We start from the raw sequence: 22,937 nt of genomic DNA, 5'->3' as shown, positions 1-22,937 counted from the left end.
TTAGTGATGGGTGAATTTGCGGCGTTTCGCCAAAAAATGCGAAATAGCGAAAAATTTGTGAAATGTCGCCAGCGAATTTTCACGGCTGTTTCATGAATTTATTCGCCAGCGGCGAATCGCGCAAATTCGCTGTGAATTTGCGCCTGGGAAATAAATTCGCCCATCACTACCTATGATCTTGCTGTGAGTGAGTCCAGATCCTGGGAAATATAACTGTGCAAGGCATGTATGACCTGTCTGAATAGCTCTCTGACATCACAGTCCGTCATGTCTTCAAGTATCGAGCGCTGTCGAAATCCAAAGTCCAAATCCTTGGACTGTGATGGCCGCTGCCAATAATAAGCCTCTGAGCTGAAACTGTTGCAGCAGATAGAAGCAGAAGCCAAAAGATCCTGTTAGCAATGGCAACCGCAAAGAATGATGGGTAAAAAAAAGTATGATAGGATATTTCCAGTTCCCTTGCAAATTTTCTGAAGGAAAAAATTAATTTACTGCCACTATATATATGGCGGTAACATTTTGCGAATATTCTGGCGTAAATTTTGTCTTTCACACATTTTGCTGTTTAGTTAACCGCCCGTTAATGTGCAGGTAGCGTTATTTTCAGATAATGCGATGACTGGCGAACACATATTCTTGCGCAGGAAAATTTGCAAATTTATATTTACCGCAGGTTAGTAAACTGGAGAAAAAATATTTGGCGATTAATGTGTCTATATTTTGTGCGCATATTTTTACCGAGCTTTAGTAAACGGACCCCTGTGTCTTTTATGCAGCAAAAGGGGGAAAAGGCAATAACATATAATGAGCTTGATTCCTATATAGTGACCCCTAGTTGTACTGTTTCCAGCACTGTCTTTATATAAAAGGGGTGGTTGTTCACCTTTAAGTTAACTTTTAGTATGTTAGAGAATGGTCAATTGTAAGCAACTTTGAAACTGACCTTCATTTTTTTAGTTTTTTTAATTAATTGCCTTTTTCCTTTTGAATCTTTCCAGTTTTCAAATGGGGGTCACTGACCCCATCTAAAAAACAAATGCTCTGTTAGGCTACACATTTATTGTTATTGCTACTTTTTTATTACTTGTCTTTCTATTCAGTCCCTCTCCTATTCATATTCCAGTCTCTTATTCAAATCAATGCATGGTTGCTAGGGCAGTTTGGACCCTAGCAACCAGATGGCTGAAATTGCAAACTGGAGAGTTGCTGAATAAAAAGTGAAATAACTCAAAAAACACAAATAATAAAAAATGAAAACCAATTGCCAATTGTCTCAGAATATCACTCTTTACATCATACTAAAAGCTAATCTAAAGGTGAATAACCGCTTTAACATCCTGGCAGGGGGACCTCCCTTTAAAAGTCAGTTCAGCCCTAATGAGACACAGGGTCGAACTGGGCTCTTGGGCCCCACGACCCAGACCCAAACCTCACCGGAGCTCCTCCAGGCCACTGATCTCCCTCCCCGCGCTTTAGGTAGGTCTCATTTATGCCCAGTTGGGGGAGGGGGTGGCGGCGGCCTCTGTAGGGGTTTGTGGGGGCCCCTGGTGAGCTCTGCACCCACCAGTCTGACACAAACCCCCCAAATACTAAATAAACAGTAAACAGAACAAATAGCAATAGTGTTTATAAAAATACCTATTAAAAACACTTATTAATGGTTATAAAATACTTAAAACATTCTACTCACAAGTGTGATTTTAAGGTCTATCAGACAAACAGCTGTTTCCCCCAGTGAGCAGACAGCCGGCAGTTCAGGGACTGACAGTTTTCACTGGTATTATCAGCAAACAGTCAGGGTGGGGGAGGCAGCTTGTTCCTGCTCTAGGTGAATCTCTGTAGCAGCTCCCCACGCTTTTCGAGTCATGTGACCTGTCATCAGGGAATGCTCCTTGCACTGCTGCCCCTCCTTTTAAAGGAGAAGGAAAGGTTACAATTAAGTAAGCTTTATCAGAAAGGTCTCATGGGCTTCTGTATCAGATTTCCTGTTTTCAGCTTAAACCTCCAGGACTAAGGCTTGAGCATGCTCAGTTTGTTCCTCTCTCTCTCCCTCCCTCCTCCGCTCCCTGCTGTAATCTGAGCCCAGAGCTATAAGTGAGCTGGGAGAGACTCAGGCAGGAAGTGATGTCACAACAAGCTAATATGGCAGCTGCTATCCTAAACAAACAGAGAGAGCTTCTAGATCTGTTTACTCAGGTAGGGTAAAGCATTGTACAGCATAAATACAGTATAGTGTTCTGGCTGGCACTATTGGCAATAATCTGCCTCAGTAGCTTTCCTTCTTCTTTAAGGGTACACTGGCACAGATAACCCCCAAACAGTAATAGCAAATACAGCTAAATAATTATAATTACAGCTATTCAATGGAAGTCCTAGTGCCCTTCTTTACACTGAAGGGGTTATTTACTAAACCTTGAATTTTTGGGGCAAAAACTCGAAAAAAAAAACCAATTTTTTTCCGATATTTATTATACCCCGATGCTGCAAAAAGCCAGAATCCGAAAATACACCTATCCCAATTTGAAGATATAGTGGTTTGTGCTGGATTTAACCCGGAAATCTGAAAAATTCTGGGCATTTGGGCAAAAACCAGGAAAAAAGTCGACCGGTTCAGGTATAATTGGACGATACGGGTTTTCGCTCGGTTTTATCGGGGTTTTTCCCATTCAGATTAATTCACGTTTTTTAATTAATAAATAAGAGCAAATCGGGGCATGGGAGTTTGGTCGTGGATTTCTAATAAAATAATGAGATAAATTCAGAGTTTAGTAAATGACCCCCTTGAGTATATAACTGGCACCACACACCACTCTAAATAAAGAATAATCAACACGTACAGTAAGTCAACTATAATTCCCTGCTCCTTACCTTACATTAGACTGGTGGTTTTGCTTGATTTTCACCAGGGTTTTTCTATCTAATTCCCCTCCTGCTCTCTATTCCCTTCCGCCAACTGCACATTCCACAAGAATTCTTTTCTGATTCCTTATTGTCTTCTAGTGCCCCTATAGCACCCCTCCTCCTCCCAAACTCCTCTGTTTATTTCAGTAGTCAGTTCAGCAGTTCATTCCAACCAACCCCGACACTCTCATCATTTCCTGACGTTCTGCTTTTAGTCTACAAACTCTCTGGAACAGAGAAATGACTCCCGTCCTTATTCCATTGCAGAACAGTGTGAGTAGAATCTGTATCTGTTGGGCCAGGCAATTTGTGAGAAATGAAAAGGGGCACCAGATAATTTACAAGTAAAAAGTCCATGTACCAACACCTCCCTGATTGTCCCTGGGACTGAGACAGAGGGGGAGATATTGCCCCCGGTTCCCAGGCCTGAGTAAGAAGAAATGTTTGTGTGAAGTGAGGGGAGAAGAGAGAACTCTGACTGTGACACTGAGACTACAGCTGGAATGACCTGGAGAGAATCTGAATGACCTGGTGAGAAGGAGAATCTATCGTTGACTTCTACGCGATTTTAGCAGATTTTAGCAGGAGTATTTTTGTATTTGGAATTGTCGCAGTTTTGACTTCTTTTTTTAACGTGACTAATAGTTTTTGCCGGTGGCTTAACTATCGGGGAGCAAGGGGATTGGGCCCCACTCCCATTAGGGGCCCGCCGGAGATCGTGCCGTAGTGCGCCAGTAAGGAAACCGCGTGTCTAGAGGGGTGGGGGGTGGAAGCGATTAGTTTCGTTACTGGTTTTGCCGACAAAAATCCTGACCCAAAAACGTTGTGGCTCAGTAACTAAATCAAACTGACCCCTGTTTGTTCTCTGAATGTATTGTTCTGCTGTACAGCACTGCTATGTAATTATAAATACCTACAGTTACATTACCCACTAACACCACTGATATATATCAAAGTTAAGCTCTTGGGTTTACTCTTGCCAACAGGAAATATATACGATCCTTATACTGTTCAGATATCAGAGGAGAAATGGCAGTGCTACGTCAAATCATGAATTATTATTACCCACTTTAGGCGCGCACTCCACGAACTCCGGTTAATGCTTTATTTCACATAGAGTATCAAAACACCTTACGCGTTTCGTGTGTAACCTATGATTACATGTGGACACACACGAAACGTGTAAGGTGTTTTATTACTCTATGTGGAATAAAGATTTTTGATCCTAACCGCCTCGGAGGAGTTCGGGAGTGTGCGCCTAAAAGTGGAATAGTGGTGCAACGTTTTCTCCCCAAGCTACGGGTTCGTGACGCAACACCCGAACCACCAACTCTCCGTTTGGGTTGAGTGACCCCAATTTTGAAACTGTATGTAAAACCAAGTAAGCGACAGGTTCGCTACATTACACTGCATCTAATTGCTAAACACTAATGAGAGACGCTGGAGGGAATAATTAGTTGGTTACATTTGCAGCTCATGTAATTATTTGGCATTAGTTATTACCCATAATACCCTGTGAGTATCTGTAGTGAATATTAAATGAATATGAAATCATAGCCCCGCCCATAAGGGAATCATCCAATGATAATGCAGCTCTCCGAAGCTCCGGTTACAAAATTACTTATAAACTCAGCTGAACTGAACAGTGTAAACAGGTGAACAAAGTGCTGCTCCCGTGTGACAGTTGTGGATTGTTCAGGTGAGTATTTTTCAACTTGTGGCCCAGGAAGAAGTGGCCCCCTATGGGGTGATCCCTGCCAATTAAGTAGAATGGGGATCTATGAATTTACATATTTAAACCTGTATGTGTTTGTCTGGTGGGAGGCGGGTGATGTAAAAATCTATAATGTGTATTGTATTGCAACTGTCATGTAGGTCAAAGAGCTGCAGACTTGCCTGATCCTGCCTGAGCTGTGAATTCTCTGCTGCGGGGAGGAAATAAACTGAAGTGCTCCCAGTCCTACCTGTGACTTCAGCAACTTTAAAAGGGAAAGTACACAGGTAACTACTTTCAGGGGTATCAAAGGTGGAGTTTTAGAGCTCTGTGAAGTTTTTTTTATACCTCGAAAAGAACTCACAACTCCAATGTTTTCTGATTTAAGAAAAAAAAAACTTGAATGGAAAAAAACTTGAATTAGTAAATTCAGGGTGAAGAAGCCGAATATTCGAATTAATCCAGTTTTTGGCAAAAAAAAAAAAGCTTAAGTTAATCAAGTTTTTGAGCGAAAACCACAGAAAAAAAATCATGGATGCTATTAACATCTTCATATGATTCAAGTGACCTCTGCCATTGACTCCTACAGTACATTACCTTGACAGGTTTTGGCTGGAGTATTTTCGGATTTAAGCTATTTCCTCATTCGGGGTATAATAAACCTTGAAAATTTCAAGTTTAAAAAAAAAATACTGAAAATGTTTAGGTTTTTTTTAACCCAAAAAATTGGAGTTTTGACAGAAAAAATACCTTTAAAGTCTGAGTTCTGGCCGGGCAAGAATCCCGGGTTCCCAAGTATACCACGCAGTGGGGAGGTTACAGACTGCAGCGCATGTTGTGATTGGACCACTTTCCATATTTTTCTCGTGAAATCTATTGTGTGTAGTGAGCGCGACACTCTTTGTATTTTCTGGTCAGAACCCCATATTAGGTTAGTTAAATGAAGGGGATGCACCGCTAAGCCTTCCAATTCTGCCCATTTATTTGGAGGGTTCAGTGCCGTCCAATGAACTATCTGCCGAAGCTGGCAGGCCCTGTAGTAATTCCTAACATCCGGGACTGAGAGACCCCCTTGTGTTGTGTATTTTAATAATACCCCCTTGGCTATCCTAAGCTTACGAGAGGCCCAAATAAATTTGGTGAACATAGATTGGATACGGTTCAATACAGCATTAGGTATTGGTATGGGAAGCGTCTCGAATAAATATAACAATCGCGGCATCACATTCATCTTTATCGTGGCCAGCCTCCCAAACCAAGACAATGTTCCCTGGTTCCATTTGTCAAGATCTCTCCCGTAAGGGGGGAAAGTTGCTTGCATATAAACCCTCATATGTTTTTGTAATATTAATACCCAAGTACTTAATAGAGTCTAATTTCCAAGCATAATTAAAATTTAATTGGAGTGTTTTTAACATAAGGGGAGGGAAATGGAGCGGCAGAGCTTCTGTTTTATGTGAATTTATCTGATAACCAGAAAGAATACCATATTCCTGAAGTGTTTTATGGAGATTTGGGAGGGAAGTGTATGGCTGTGTCAACGTTAAAAGGACATCATCCGCAAAGAGGGACAATTTGTATGTTTTTTGGTGAAATTGAATTCCCTTAATATCAGGGTTAGTCCTTATAGCCAATGCCAAAGGTTCTATGCACAAGGCATATAGAAGGGGCGAAAGGGGGCAACCCTGTCGGGTCCCGTTGGTAATCTGAAATTCCTTAGATAAGGAGCCATTCACTTTAACTGCAGCTGTGGGTACATTATATAAGGCTTCGACCGCCCTGAGGAAACTCCCACCAAAGCCCATAAGTTCCAATAGAGAAATCATGTAGTTCCAATCAAGACGGTCGAAGGCCTTTTCGGCATCAAGACTGAGAAGTAGAGTTGGTTGGGGTTCATTGTTGACAATGTCTATCAGATCAATAGTCCTCCTGGTATTGTCTCCTGCCTGTCGAGCCAGTATGAAGCCCACCTGATCGTCATCTATAAGTCGGGGCATAAGGGGGGCCAATCTATTGGCCAGTATCTTGCTAAAGATTTTTAAATCCACATTAATTAAAGATATCGGCCTATAGTTGGGGCATTCAAGGGGATCCTTCCCCGGTTTGGGGATTAAAGTAATATGAGAAAGAGCCATAGATTTGGGAATGCCGTCACCAGCCAGGAAACCATTGTATAAGTCCTGCAGATGAGGGAGAAGGATATCCTTGAATGTTTTATAATAACCATAAGAAAAACCATCTGGTCCAGGTGTTTTTTTCCCAGGGGCATCTTGGATAATTTGCGCTATTTCGGTGTCGGTAATTACTCTGTTAAGGGGTGAGATATCCCTATCCTGTAGAGAAGGTAGCGTATTTTGCGGAAGCCATTTACTGATCTTTCTTTTAAGCGTTTCCCTGAGCTGAGTCAAATTTTCCCGTGAGTGGGGATCTAGGTTGTATAATGATTTATAGTATTGATAAATGGTGTCAGTTATCTTTTCTGTGGTATATTCCAGTTGGCCCTGTTTGTTTCTAATAGACATTATGCCCCTCGCCAACTGCTGATTTTTCAGCTTCTTGGCCAGTAGTGTGTGGGCCTTATTCCCAAACTCGTAATATGTATGTTTAGTCCAAGACATCAATTTTTCCACGTGGGCTATGTCCAATTGTTTAATTTGATTTCTATAGTTTACAACTTTAGTTAGCAATGGGATGGTGGGCCTGCTGTACAATTGTGTCTCAGCACGTTTCTGGGCTGCTAGTAATTCTATTCTCTTGGCCGCAGCGGTCTTTTTATGATTAGTGGCTTGGGCTATGAACTCACCCCGAATCACGGCTTTATGAGCCTCCCAAAGTATAGCACTAGAAGAGACAGACCCCTTGTTAATTGAGAAGTAGTCCCTTAAGGAGTCACCTATGTGCGTTTTGATCTGATCATTACTCAGTAACGTTTCATTTAATCTCCATGAAAATACCTTAGGCTTAATGGGGGTTAAATGAATGTCTATTTCAATGGGAGCATGATCAGACCAAGTGATCTGATGTATCTTAGTCACATGAACATGACCCATAGCTGACTGATTCAAGAAGATATAGTCAATTCGAGTATGTGTTTTATGGGGACAGGAGTAGAACATATACGTTTTATCTACTGGATGTTGGATACGCCAGGGGTCGTACAGTTTCTGAGACCTAATCTGTTTCCGAAAAGTCTTGGCCAAATGTTCTGCCGGGATCGTGGATTTAGTCCTATCCCTAATTGCCGACCAGGCCATATTGAAATCCCCTGCCAAAATCAGCGGTATAGCCGAGGCAAAATTCAATTTTGCTAACACCTTCTCGAGATATTTATTCTGACTAACATTGGGGCAATAGACATTCGCTAAGATAATTTCCACCCCTCCCAGAATGCCCTTAATGATCAAGAATCTCCCGCTAGGATCCCTAATGATCTCCATTGGTGAGAAAGTTATGTTTTTGTTACAAAGTATAGCCACTCCCGCTTTTTTGGTTTGACCCGAAGCATAATAGACCTGGGGGTAGAGTTTCGAACAAATTTTATTCGTTTTTAATTGGGAAAAGTGTGTCTCCTGTAAGAAGACCACGTCTGCACGAAGCCGTTTAGCCTCTCTCAAGGCCAAATAGCGTTTACGAGGTGTGTTGAGGCCCTTAACGTTCATCGAAATCAACCGTGGCATAATTGGATGGTAAAAGGGGTGGGGAATCCCGCTTCCCCCAGGTCTATTAGAGCTCTTCCCTTAGCCATAACACCGTTTTGAAAATTCTGCAGCATCAAATACAAACAGTAAAATGTAGCACCCTTACCCGAAGCCTGCAATAACAAATTCAAATTAAGTATGAAATACAAGAAGAAAAAAAAAAGTAGAACAATAAAGAAAAAAATAAGCAACCAACATTGGTGGGGAACCGGGGATCCCAGTATTCCGGATGTAGAATTCCCTATGGGACAACAACTTTGTCCAGGTGGGATAAATAGAGTCCCCTTTACGTCCCCTGCGTCCAAAAGTGTGACAAAAGGACACTGTTCCTGTGGGGGGATTAGAGTGGACATGAAGCCATAGCACGGCTAAAGACTGCGGGGAGGTCCCATGCAGAAAATTTCCAACGCATAAGCAAACTTTGCTTGAACTAGTCAAAGCAAAAAACTTTTGTAATCCACAAAGAAGAGGCGGCAACTGCTTCGTAGAGGAATTCAGGTTTGAGGAGGTACCTCTTTGCTCTTCTTTGGTGTCGCTGGATGAGAAGAGGGAGCCCTGTTACGCTTTTTCTGTACCTCTTGCCACTGGGATCCTTGAGGCAACTGTGGCAGTGACATCTCTTGCCAATCCGGGATTGCGATTTCAGGGATTTCCCATGTACTGAGGAACCCCGGCAGATCTTTGTGTGATTTCAATGTTGCACTTTTGTATAATATAATTTTTACCGCTTTTAGGATAGGTTACAGGAGCTGCCTAATTAAGTGTGTGGCCTTTGCCTTCAAATCTTAATTCTTTCCAAAGTGCAAGTTGATTTGTGGTCTCATTGGAAAGGTAGTCTCTTAAAGGAGAAACAAACCCTTTCTATTTAAATTCCCTACCCTACATGAACCCCCCTGCTCTCCCCCAGCTTTGGTGGTACCTTTGATAAATGCCCCTCACTCTTTACTTACCCCTCGGTGAACATTCTGTCCAGCGGAGTTCACGGGCGCCATCTTCAGCTGCTTTGGTAATCTTCTGGTCTTCTTCCGGCGCTTCGGCAATTTTCGTGACTTTCGGCGCATGCGCAGTCGTCACGAAACAGAAAATTGCCCCAACAGCGCATGCACCGATGTGCCGTTCTATTACGAAGAGAATAAGATCGCTGCCGTGAAGTCTGATGCCCTGAATCTGCACTGAGGGGTAAGTAAATACTTAGGGGCATTTAGCATAGGTACCACCTAGTTTAGGTGGGGAGCAGGAAGGGGGATCTGTGTAGTGTAGGGGATTTTAGTAGCAAGGGTTTGGTTCTCCTTTAAGGTGGCCATTGACGTAACAATTACGATCCACACGTGTAGAGCTGAATAGTCAGATATACAGGTAGAAACAATAGAATTCTACCTGTATCTGACCATTCAACACTTAAAATGGCCAATGTTCGGGTGCCCTCAAAGGCGCCTGTTCAAAATTTTCTGACCAGCCCGATTGATGAGCCAACCGATATCCAAATCTTCTGCCGATATCAGTTGGCTCCTCTCCCACCAGGAATCTGAAGAAGAAGCTGGGCCGACCGGCACTCAAACTAATCCATAGGACCAGAAAGAATAAGTTAAAGAAATATTTTTATTTATCAATCCACCCTATGCATTTCGTACCCACTTAGGGCACTTAGTCATGGGTTCTCACCACACCTGCACCGAATATTGTACAAAAAATTGTTTTGTACGATATTATCGGTGCCTCTACGGCCACCTTTACTACAATAGTTAGGGAACTTTAAAATCAAGACCAGGGTCCTCTGTGTCCTGCCTTCTCCCTCGTGTGGTGTCCCAGGGCTTAGACCAATGCCGGGCCAAGCTGGCCGGGTGCTCTAGGCAACCCAACTGGCAACATTCCCCCCAATCAATCATGCATGCGAAGTGCGTGCAAGTGTGTGCGCCTGTGCTGAACTGCACACGAGCACACAGAGGAGTAGTTGCCGGCTATGGGGAACTCAAGAGCCCGAGCACAAGTGTGTGTGTGCACGGATGAGAGCCTGGAAGAGCACAGGCAGGCGCAAAGAGACAAGAGAAGCTGCAAGTGATGGAAGACGCAAGGGTCTGAGCTAGGGGAAGGCGGCAGAAGAGGTATGTGCCTGGCATCCCTCTATCTTTGCACCCTAGGCACGCTCCTCTTCTGTCTACCCCTAGTTCCGGCCCTGGCTTAGACAGAATCCAAATCAGCTTGTAGCAACCGGTACAGCTCCACCTCTATTCCCGTTTCCTTTCCCACCTTTTTTAATATTAGTATTTTCATGAATTTGACTTTTTAATTGTAATTGGATCTAGTTTTAGTCATTGTATAATGATTGGGTTTCTAATTTGATGAATTATTGCCTTCGTGATTCACTGGTTCTCTCATGAACTGCTATAATTGATTATTACATTTTAAGCTAAGTCATTGGCACTGAGCACTTTATTAAAGGGTGGGGTATTTATATATTCACCTGTGTAACTTCACATGAAGGTAAATCATTGGCACAGAGCACTTTAATTAAGTCAAATAAGTTGTATGAATTCATGTTCAATTTAAAGGATTCACTTGTTTTAATATCATATTTAATATCATATAAAACAAGGGAATTCATTTTATTTTACAATTAAATGATCCAATATGTTGTACTGCAGTCAATTCATTAGGACATTAATTGAGTGCATTTGAGTTATTGAATTACCTCTGAAGTAGTGGAGGGATGTTGTACTTCTTTCTACTTGTTTTCACTGCTAGGGAATTGTAAGGGTGTTCCCTAGGGGGATTAATGGGATCCGGATTGTGGTCTTTAGGCAAAGTAGAGTCTAGGGGAGAGCTACTCCCTGATTTCAACAGGGGCAATCCTGGCCCCTCTGCTGCCTGAGGCAGCAGCAGTTGCTGCTGCCCCCCCCTCCCCCGGAAATTCGCTCTTAAAGTACCAGGATAAGCATTTTTGCTCCCCCTGGTACCTAGTGGGGCGCTGCCGCCTGAGGCGACAGCCTCAACTTGCCTCATTGGCGAAGCACCCCTGGCTATCAATACTTGTTGGAGAACTCCAACCTCTCTATCTGACTTCCCTAGAAAGTGACATTACAATAGTTAACCTGTCATTGGCTAAGCCTCGTTCACGGGATCCCTGCTCCCCGACTTTCACTAAAAATGTTGACCCTTTAGGGCAGCACAGCTTTACTGGGGCCTTGTTAATCCCAGACTCCCCGGAGCACATCCGTCTGGTTCCACAGACACACCCCTAACCAAACACTCTATTAAAGTGTGGCAGGAAGTGATCATACCTTTGGCCTTTGGGCCAATGATAAAGATATGTAAATGGATACATTTTGCCCAGTAAATAGAGAAATTAAGAAATGTAGGGATTTAAAGCCATAGGGACTCATCAAACCTATGGGTCCCTACATTAATATGTTATATATGTTTTGAATTGTTTTCTGTATATTCATTGTTATTAAATTTTGTTTATTTTTATTGTGCGAGTTGGAGAACATTGAGGAACACAAGGTGCTAGGGACACCCATACTTTCCAGCTGATTATAGCATGCAGTGCTCACTTGCACCTGACAGCACTAAAGTGATAAATCTAGTTGTTCTCTTGACCCAACACTGTTCTGATACTGACCAGGAGCACTTCTATTTCATATGGGATGTGCACTGCTGGCCACGACCAATATAATACACAATGCAGTGGCGAAAGCAGTTCAAGAATCGAACGCTCCTGGTCCCCACAAGGCTGCAAGTTTTATAATATCTGAGCTGATATGTAATATATTTATGAAATGTCATAATAATTCCTTATTCTATACATTTTTACTGCAGGTCAAACTGGAGCCATGTTGGCCGGTGATCCAATGACAATACTCCTCTCAGCCTTTATTTGCCTTTTTCTGGGATTTGTTTTGTTTGGCAAGAAAAAGAATGTTTACCAAAATTTCCCTCCTGGTCCAAGAACCCTACCATTCATTGGGAATATGCACCTTATGGATGTAAAACAACCCTACAAAACATTGCTAGAGGTAAATTGTCTTCTGGTGAAATGCTGGAATTATTACAGTACAGGTATGGGACCTGTTATCCAGAATGCTCGGGACCTGGGGTTTTCTGGATAATGGATCTTTCTGTAATTTGGATCTCCACACCTTAAGTCTACTAGAAAATCACGTAAACATTAAATAGACCAATAGGCTGGTTTTGCTTCCAATAAGGATTAATTATATATTAGTTGGGATCAAGTACAAGTTACTGTTTTATTATTACAGAGAAAAAGGAAATCATTTTTTTAAAATCTGGATCATTTGATTATAATGGAGTCTATGGGAAACGGCCTTTCCATAATTTAGAGCTTTCTGGATAACGGGTCTCCGGATAACGGATCCCATACCTGTATAGGTCTTGTCTCCTTTAAGCCATTGCCTTACAAAATAAAAATATTTTATTACTGTATATACATTGTAAAGTTTTATTTTTTTATAAAGTGCAGTTACAATAAAATAACAACCCTTTGCAGCCAGAGGAGGAGTTTGTAACTCTTTCTGACTGGCTGCAATGCAAATATGCGAGCAGCCAATCACAGGGAAAATATTTCAGTTTCCCGCCAGATGGGCCCTTGCTTGAATCTAATGATAGCACCTAAGAGCATAAATAAAGAGAAACTTTCTCTGTTGTATAGCTTTTTTTCAGGGAGTGGGGTTATTCAACATAATAAAGCACGTATGCTCAGGTAGTTGGTTTCTTTTTATTAACTCTATATTTATGGGCTACAAGCAGGGGTTGAGGGGTCATGTGTGGGGCTATGAATACAGTTTTTTTTCTAATTAATATTGTTTACCTTCTGATACTACTTTCAAATGAGACAAAGGCACCTGTAGAACATTTTAGTCTGACATTTCGAGTGGAAGATGGAGGTTTTGGGTGTGCTCACCCCAAAAATGAAAGGGGATGTGCACAAATCTGTGACTTTTTATTGCTTTTTTACAGGCCACCACATAGAGCTTTCACATATGGATTTTTTTTTTATTTATATTCATTAGAAGTGAGGTTTTGGGGAGCCAATGAGATCATGAATCACCCTCTAAGCTGATAACTTCTGCCATATGTGGTACTTGGTTTGTATTATAAAAGCAGAAGTTGTTGTTGAGTCACTGGTTTGGAAACCAATGATCTAGTCCACTGTGATCTACCTACACAACAAAAAGTATCTAACTCTAAATATAAATGTTTACTATTATACATGTGTGATGTCAAGTTTTATTTTAAATTTCAGGTATCTAAGAAGTATGGCTCGGTATTTAGCGTGCAGCTAGGAACAACAAAGATGGTTGTACTGTGTGGCTATGATACAGTTAAAGATGCCCTTGTCAATTATCCTGATGACTTTGCTGACCGACCTCCCTTGCCTTTGTTTGATGACGTAGTCAAGGGCCACGGTAAGAAATTTCAGATCTGATTAATATGAATTGGTCACTGCTGCAAACATTGCTATTTGTTTTTCTCGTTGGCACATATGACACAAAGAAGAAGACAATGAGTTCAAGAATAAAAATGGGTTCGATAGAAAAGTAGTTAATAACTTGGAAGCAAGCACTTAAAGCAATTCATCTGACTTGCTAATAGCAAATTATTTACATCTGAATCCTTGTAAGATAGCTTGTACAGTGAGTAACGAATGCTTGATACGGAAGGATCTGGGAGAACCTGTGAATAATACAGCCAGTCTGTAGCAGTTAAAGGAGAAGGAAAGGTTAAAACTAAGTAAGCCTTATCAGAAAGGTCCATCTAAATATACCAGTAAACCCCTAAAGTAGTGCTGCTCTGAGTCCCCTGTCAAAAGAAACACTGCATTTCTTTCCTTCTATTGTGTACTCATGGGCTTCTGTATCAGACTTCCTGCTTTCAGCTTAAACCTCATTGCCCTGGGCAAGAGCATGCTCAGTTTGCTCCTCTTCCCCACTCCCCTCCCTTTTCTACTGTAATCTGAGCCCAGAGCAGGGAGAGACTCAGGCAGGAAGTGATGTCACACCATATTAATACTGCAGCTCCTATCCTAAACAAACAGAGAGTTTCTAGAGCTTTTTACTCAGGTATGGTAAAACATTCTACAGAATAAATATAGCATTCTAGCTTGCACTATTGCAGCTAATCTATTGGCAATAAAATGCCTCCATAGCTTTCCTTCTCCTTTAAAGTCAACAAAATATGGTCCTCTATTTAAGGAGCCTACCTTTGTAGGGTATCATTCTGCCCTTGTAAAGTGCTCAGGATGGTCCATTTCCAACATACTGTACAGTGCACTTTTTGTCTCCATTGTAAATGTCGGAACTTGAATTCGACGGAGAATGATGGGTGACCAAGCTTGAGGAGTTTACACAGTAGAACAGAAAGAGAGATCACAAATGCATAAAACATAATTCCTATTAGAAACTCTTGTGAGATTGAGGCTTAAGGACTTAAAAATGTTTTATTTCTGCAAAGGTGTTTTCTTTTCCAGTGGTGAGAACTGGAACTCAAAAAAAAGTTCCCATTGGACACTTAAGCATCCTCCTAGATTGAGGATGTTGTTTCCTAATCTAGAGCAGGTCCATTCAACTGAAGACCTTGATTGCAATAGGCCATACATTTATTATATAGAAGGCTATGAAAATGCATTAAACATATATTTTATGGACTAACAATGGTTTTTATTTCGGCAAAGGTGTTTTCTTTTCTAATGGTGAGAACTGGAGAGTCATGAGACGCTTTGCTCTTTCATCACTTAGAGATTTTGGAATGGGGAAGAAGAGCATTGAGAACAAGATCAATGAAGAATGTGATCATTTAGTACAAACAATTAACTCCTACAAAGGTTAGTATGGTTTGTTGGTCAAATTCAACACAATGACTGGTCAAATTGCTAAACCAACGTACAAGTCAATACAATAATTCAATGAACCTGACCAATTATGGGGTGATCACAACAGAGAATTAATGGCTAATGTGACCATTGTGGGAGCCCATACAAACCCACAGAGGCTCCTAAAGTTCATTTAGTCATAATAAATACAATATCTTGAAATCTGCAAAAAATGTTCATAGTTAAAAAAAAGAAACAGAATTGTACTGACATGTCCTTGCGTTTGTTTACCTTCAAGGACAGCCTTTTGACAACACTATGATAATGAACGCCGCTGTAGCCAACATAATTGCCTCCATTTTACTTAGTCATCGGTTTCATTATGAAAATCCAACGTTGCTGAGACTCCTGAAATTAGTGAATGAAAACATTCGGCTCATGGCAAGCCCAAAAGCCATGGTAAGCTTCTACTGTATATATAAGTTCAGTATTATGTGATTGCTTATCAATCAATGTTAAATGGCATTGAGCTACGGATTTAGACAACTGTATTTTGCCCCTTTACACAAGGGCACTGCCATTTATGATGATTAGATCAGAAGTGATTGCTTTGTAATGCTGAAATAGCCTTAAATTCCCATGATATGGCCCAGACTATTTCTTAAGTATTCAAATGAATATACTCATTAAAATGGCTCCCATGAATTGAACAACGCAAATTAAAGAAAAACACCCAAAATATAGAATATTTTCCCCAATAACATGAAAGGGCTCATTTACCCATTAGTGGAGTGGCACATTCAGACACACAAGTTCAGGAGCTGCCTTGCAGGGGCCAGGCCAGTCAGGCACAAACACACGCGCAAATGAGAGCACGAAAGTGCACAAGCATGTGTGAACAGATGTGCAAAAAAACATTTTGCTTGCGGGAGCAAAACACTTTTGTTCAGTAAGGGGACATGGGCCCGGACTAGGGATGGTCCAGTCACAGAGTCTTTGAGTTAAGGACTAAAGGGGGAGTGTTATCAATAGTCACAAGCGTTATTTAAAATGGCGTCTTTCCGAATGTTTAGCACTACTTGCAAAGTAAAACTTACCCTAACCAGGGTCTGTCACCGGCTCAGACCCACTCCTGTACCCACCTACCTGCAGGGTGGGATCCAGGAAAAGAGAGCCCTGAACACGTGTGCTCTCCCTTTTATACTTTTAAACACTGCCACCTACTGGCCAAGCAATAAACCAGATCAGATTACTGATAACATTCACATTCGCAAGTGTCTTATATATTACACCCCCCCCTCCAAGGGTATAACGTAAAATGTTAAGACTAAGAACCCTGTTCAGATTATAAATACTGTAGTATCAACAATAACAAGTACATAATGTTGAATTCCAATGAATGCATTTGTTAATGTGGGCCCACATTATAAGCACCGCTGGCGCAGGGGCTCATGTGAATGATGAACAATCTCTATAAAAGGGCTGTGCAACTGCATTAAGGCTAATACTAATAATAATAATAATCTCTGTTCATGGTTTATATTTTACAAGCTCTACAACACTTACCCCTCTATAATGCGTTGGGTACCCGGCTGCCACAAAACCATTTACAATAACGCACAGGAACTGATGGAATTTATTAGAGAGACTTTTTCAAAACAAAAGGCTGAGTTGGACATAAATGACCAGAGAAACCTGATTGATGCATTCCTTTCCAAGCAACAGGAGGTACAGTAGACTTTACTCTGCATGTATAGCCATTATCCTGTAGAACTGATGAAAAGGATATGAATAGTCTCCTAAAGATGTGTAGGAATCATCTCACCCATTGAGCACCATTGAGGTTTCAGCTTTCTGAAGCTTTAGTCAAGCAATGTTTACAGTTACAAAACATATTCTTCTGTGCAACTTACAAAAACAAGACATATAGGGGTATATTTATCAAAGGGTAAACTTTCACTTTCACCCATTGATAAATACACTTTCAAAAATCCCATAGAAATAAATGGAGAGTGGCAGAATTTCACACTAGTGGACTGTGGTGATCTCTAATGTCACTTTTTGATAAATATGCCCCATAAAATCTCATTTACAACTCATAAATAAACCAATACAGTAGACAATGATGCCCCTGATGACAATGGTTTACAGTCTATGCCATAGTACAGCTTCATTCTCTTTCACAGTGACAGTAATGTCATACACATGCTCATCATGGTCATTAGTCAGTCTGGTTCTTTGTTTTGTCAGACCAACCATGGTGCCATCAATCAACAAAGCTCTTTTAGGGGCCCCAAATGTGATATGATGGTCATTCGTTTAGATAAGACTTGGCTGAATTAATTTACAACTCAAAGTGAAGATTTTTATTTTCATTTGTCATAGCATTAATGTATCTGTTCTACATGCTGTAGGAAAAAACGAATTCCAGAGAATATTTCCACGATGACAATCTGACGTTGCTCGTGTTTGATTTATTTGCTGCCGGCATGGAGACAACTTCAACGACTCTGAGATGGGGACTTCTGTTAATGATGAAATATCCAGAAATCCAAAGTAAGAAAGCAATGTAACTAGCAAATTGCCTTCATTGTGTTACAGTGGGGCCAAACTGAACAATACTTAGCATGAGATCTGGGGTGAATGCCTATTTGCTTTTATACAGTGCTTCTTAATTTTTCAGGGAATTTTGGAAGAACTGAACTTGGCAAATAAATAATTATTGTTACTATGTTTGTTACAAGATACTTTCCTTTGTGTTCCTGCAAGTACATGAATGGTAACCACATCCATATTTTTCACCCTATATTGGCACCAGAGAAGGTCCAAGATGAAATTGAGAAAGTGATTGGCTCAGCTGAGCCTAGAGCAGAGCACAGAAAAGATATGTCCTATACTGATGCTGTACTTCATGAAATCCAGAGATTTGCTAACATCACTCCAATGAATGGTCCCCACGCAACCGCACAGGATGTCACTTTCAGGGGATATTTCCTACCCAAAGTAAATACTTCTGTGCACATTTTTTACTATAACATATTGTTTTATGGAATTATTCTCATGATACCCCTGCATGCATGCATGTCCGAAGGGGCTAGCTCTAGGAGCTTGCAGTCTTTCCCAACATATTGCTACTGCACAAATCTATGGCATGTATGTAATAAACCTCATAATATCTAGGCAGGACCGCCATCAGAAATCGCAGGGCCCCATACGACAAAATTTTCTGGGCCCCCTGGTCTATGCCCACCGCAAGCCCCACCTACAGGTCCACCCTCCCCACCACACAGTAAAAAAACAAAAAAAATATTGATGGCTACGGTTCCCACATGTTAATAAAAAATAAAAAGATATTGGTGGTCAGGGCCCCCCATAAAAAAACATTTGTGACCAGGGCCCCCCCATTAAAAATATTGGTGGCTAGGACCCCACATGAGAAAAAAAAATTGGTGGCCAAAATTGGTGGCCAGAGCCCCTTACACGTCCATGCCTTCCCGAAGTCAGCAGCTCTCAGAAAGATGGGGGGCCCGGCTAATCAAGTAAGTGTGGCGTGGACGGGCCCCCTTACTCTCTGGCCCCCTACAACTCTCCCCCCTGTCCCCCCCTGATGGCTGCCCTGTAACTAGGAAACAATGAGGCAGAGCATTAAAAAATCCCTTTTTGTGGTTGACCTTGTGGATTGTCCAAATCCCATGTTTATTGTAGAGTCTTGTAGGGTGGGATTACGTGGTCCACAGAGTAGTCTAATACAGTAAACAGAGCCATACAAGGCTGCAAACTATTGTAGATTTTGTGAAATGCAGGGGCTGTTGGTGGGAACATGTGTTGGTGCAAATGCTTGAAGGCCACTTATTATTACAAATGTCCAAAGCAGCAAAATAAAGACAAAAGAGATCCTCTAGTGCCCTAGACATGATCCCCCCCCCCCAAACAAATGTGGCATGACCTTCAAATGGTAAAAAAAAACATAAGTATATGATGCCACTGACATAAGTTTGTTGAGGATGTACTGTAGCTTCATCTTATCAGTTCGCCAGGTATAACCTGGCTAAGCAGAATCTGACGAAAAGGGTAACATAGTGGAAATTTCGCACTTTGATGAATTTGTGGAGTAACGCTCATTCGACTGAACGAAAATTTGCCTGGCAAAAGGGTGTGAAACTTTGTTAGCGCTGAGCTCTTTCGCTAGCGAATTGTCCTCTATGTCTTTTAGTAAACTGCCAATGTCCCTGCAAAGTGTCATTTTGGCGAGTTTTTGTTAGCGATGGCCATTTCACCCTTTAAATTTGCCCCATGGAGAGGAGTTGCTGTTGCACATTAAACAATGTTATTACAACACTTCCCACCTTTCCTAACCAATATTCATTCCATAGGTAATGCCCTGCATACTTATTTGCCTCTGCTATTTTTGGGGACTCAAAAGGAAAAAAACTTTTTTTCTTTTTTATCCTTTAAGTTAAAACTATAAAAATGTTACAATCCACAATTTACATCTTTTTAGGGCACCTTTGTCATCCCATTGCTGGCATCTGTACTGAGAGATGAGAAATACTTTGAGAAGCCGTATGAATTTTACCCTCAACATTTCCTCAACTCAGAAGGACATTTTGTGAAAAACGAGGCGTTCCTTCCCTTCTCAGCAGGTACTGAAGGTTGCGCGTGCTTCTGCAGTTTGAATGCAAGCTCTGTTAGTAAGAATTTGGCTATCACTAATCATATACATGGTATACACAATTACATTCTTAAAAATGCACGATATAAGTTCACAATCCAATGGACAGTCTAATAAACATTTGTAGGGATGTGTAAAATAGCCACCCCTAGTATTATTGTCAGGCAGTCCCTCAGTGTTATAGACGCCTAACTGGGTCCTAAAATACAGTTGGGAGGGGTACTTTTTGCTCTTCCTGCTCTAAGCTACGCCCTTGTTGTTTCTCACAGTGACCAGCAGATGGCACTGTGCTAGAGTATAAAAGGCTCTGAAGCCATGCTTTCAGGGTCCATCGTGTGCTGGGTCTAGCCGGTGCAGGAGGCAGAGCTCGAGTGGAACCTAGACAGGTCAGGTCTTGTAAGAATAGGCTACTCACCCTTATAGATCACTCTAGGAGTGACAGTCAGTCAGATTATTTAGCTGAGCAGTTTGAGGCTCCTACGAGGATTGTAGTGGGATTAAGATCTCAGGGTACTCATTGCCCAGAAGTAGGGACTAAGTGTACAGACCTAGGGTAGCTAAATTCCCCTCAGGTTCCACTTAGGGAAAAGGCTGAAAACTGGGTGTACCTCCTCAAAGCTGCATGTATTGTTCCTATCTCTGAGGAGAATCATACTGACCAAAGGTGTTGTGAGTACTGCCTATTCATTGTAATGTATGATCCTGCAAATGTTCTATTTATGTACACTCCACTGGATTGTATATTGTGCTCAATAAATCTGTTCTATGGTTAAGTTATAAGAACCACTGGCGCCCAATTATTTGCACCCTGAATAGAGTTACAGTTGCACTACACCCTGCTTCCACATCGATGCGAAGACTCACTCCCTAAGGTTTTAAGGTTTCATCTGGAGCATATGTACTGGGAGTGAAGCTTATAGTAGAGTAAGGTGCACTCAATTTACTATAGCACTACACATTATTAGGTTTTTAAGTGAGAATTTATATTTTTTAGTCACATGGTATTTAATTCTGTTTATGTCTATCATTACATGCCTCCAATATCTGCTGTTCCTTTAAATTAGGTCGCAGAAGTTGTGCTGGAGAGACGTTGGCTAGAATGGAACTCTTCCTGTTCTTCACAAGGCTCCTGCAGAACTTCACATTCCAGGCGTCTCCTGGGCAGGAACTTGATCTCACACCTGCTGTTGGTGGAACTACGCCCCCTAAGCCCCATACTGTTTGTGCTTTGTCTCGTACCTGAGGCTAGCATGTTGACCAACTGAATATTCAGTACTTTGGTATCTTGAGTTCTATTTTGGACTTTTGGTTCAACAGTCTGGATGGGTAGGGTTTGGATTTGTTTGCGGGAATATTTGGGCATGACAAGGAGTGTTTGGGGCTGTTGACTAAAACATCTGAATGTTCAATGAAAAATGATTTCTAGTTATGAAAGAGGGACATTTGAAAAGTTAAAATGTACCCTAGTTCCACAGGCAAAAATAAGGACTGTATTTAAACACTAAGGGGAAAATTTATCAAAATGTGAGATTGATGTTTACTACAGAAAAAATCACCCACTTTCTAATCTTTCCTATGGGATTTTAGAATCATATTTATCAAATAGTGAATTCCAACATATGGGGGCAAATTCACCAAGGGTCGAATATCGAGGGTTAATTAACCCTCGATATTCGACTCGGAATGAAAATCCTTCGACTTCGAATATCGAAGTCGAAGGATTTTGCGCAAATACTAGGATTATCCTTCGACCAAAAAACTTAGCCAAGCCTATGGGGACCTTCCCCATAGGCTAACAGTTTTTTTAGCTTTTAGGTGGCGAACTAGGGGGTCGAAGTTTTTTCTTAAAGAGACAGTACCTCGACTGTCGAATAGTCGAACGATTTTTAGTTCGAATCCTTCGATTCGAAGTCGTAGTCGTAGTCAAAGGTCGAAGTAGCCCATTCGATGGTCGAAGTAGCCCAAAAAACAAGTTAATGAATTGGCCCCACTCACAGGCTTCAGGTTGGACTGCTCTGGGCATCTGTCTGTGTGTAGGGGTCCATACAACCTGAATTCTGATCTCACATTTAGACATGTCAGTACATGTATCTGGCTAACGCCTGACCTTTGTGCAACAAGTTAAAGCCTTACACAAACAACAGCGAGAAAGATTATATAACAGAGACAATAAAGGAGCAGGGTGCAAATTGTGAAATGATTCAGCAACATGCAGAAATTAGTAGAGCGCTAGTAATTCATAAATAAGTTTATATATGTTAATAGTTTTCTCAGCATGAACAGACATTACCTTCTGCGGTGGGCCAGATGTCTCTATATGAAAACACACCTGGGTACTAACCAGCGGAGCATTTTTCATGATTTTTCATTTGTTTTGATTGGGGTTGGCACATATACAGTATATTAAAACTTAGTAAAATTCCTATGCAAGTGTAACTATTGACACTGAGGAAGGGAACCTCAGCGCTACCCCCACATAAACATGGCAACCATACCAGGGGTCTCATGGTGTGTCAACAGGTGCAGTACAGTTGCACCAAAAGAATCGCATGCTGTTGTGGTTATAACACTGTTTTCTTTCTACTTCAAATAAACTCACAATTTAAAAAAAACTTGAATGCTTATTTATTAAAAAAAACTATTGAGTTTATCAGCTCAAAAACTAGAATTTGTGAGTTTACAAGCTGGTGAACTCAAATTTGTGATTTTACAACCTCAAACCTCAAAAGACTTGAAAATCTCCAATTTAAAAAATGGCTTGAATTTTGTCTAGGACAATTCCCATTCACTTCTACATGAACTCATAGGGGTTCATTTACTAAAACTAAATTTATCTCAAATTTTATTAAATAAAACCACAACCAAACTCCCATGCTCGATTTGACCTTATTTATTAATAAAAATGACCCATAAAATTGAACAAAAACCAAAAATGCTTAATTTTTTCTGGCTTTTCTCCAGAATCTCTTGATTTTTTTCAAGTTTTTGCCCAAAAACCCAGGAAAAGTCAGATTTTCTGGCAAAATCCAGCGCAGACAACGAAAACTTAAAATTGAGATAGGTGCCTCTCCCATTGATTATAGAGGACCTCAACATGTCTGAGATGGTGGATTTGCGCTTTTTGCA

General features: G+C 41.1%; 1 protein-coding gene across 4 annotated transcripts; it reads left to right on the top strand.

The window, feature by feature from the left end:
* The first annotated feature begins 1,395 nt into the window (after positions 1-1,395).
* Positions 1,396-21,420, top strand: LOC108717228 (cytochrome P450 2K6). Of its 4 annotated transcripts, none has more exons than XM_018264090.2 (11): positions 1,396-1,476; positions 4,777-4,902; positions 12,130-12,326; positions 13,574-13,736; positions 15,002-15,151; positions 15,438-15,598; positions 16,691-16,867; positions 17,554-17,695; positions 17,958-18,142; positions 19,641-19,782; positions 20,876-21,420. In XM_018264090.2, the coding sequence occupies exons 3-11, from the start codon at positions 12,144-12,146 to the stop codon at positions 21,052-21,054; spliced, it is 1,482 nt and encodes a 493-aa protein (XP_018119579.1). In that variant the 5' UTR covers positions 1,396-1,476; positions 4,777-4,902; positions 12,130-12,143; the 3' UTR covers positions 21,055-21,420. The 4 variants fall into 4 exon arrangements, with proteins under 4 accessions (XP_018119579.1, XP_041419527.1, XP_018119580.1 ...); XM_041563593.1 differs by lacking the exon at positions 1,396-1,476 and adding an exon at positions 3,087-3,174; XM_018264091.2 differs by lacking the exon at positions 1,396-1,476 and adding an exon at positions 3,208-3,432.
* Positions 21,421-22,937: the final 1,517 nt, after the last annotated feature.

Source organism: Xenopus laevis, chromosome 5L, assembly GCF_017654675.1.
Source record: "Xenopus laevis strain J_2021 chromosome 5L, Xenopus_laevis_v10.1, whole genome shotgun sequence".
Lineage (NCBI taxonomy): Eukaryota > Metazoa > Chordata > Amphibia > Anura > Pipidae > Xenopus > Xenopus laevis.
This window is presented reverse-complemented; position numbering and strand designations above follow the sequence as displayed.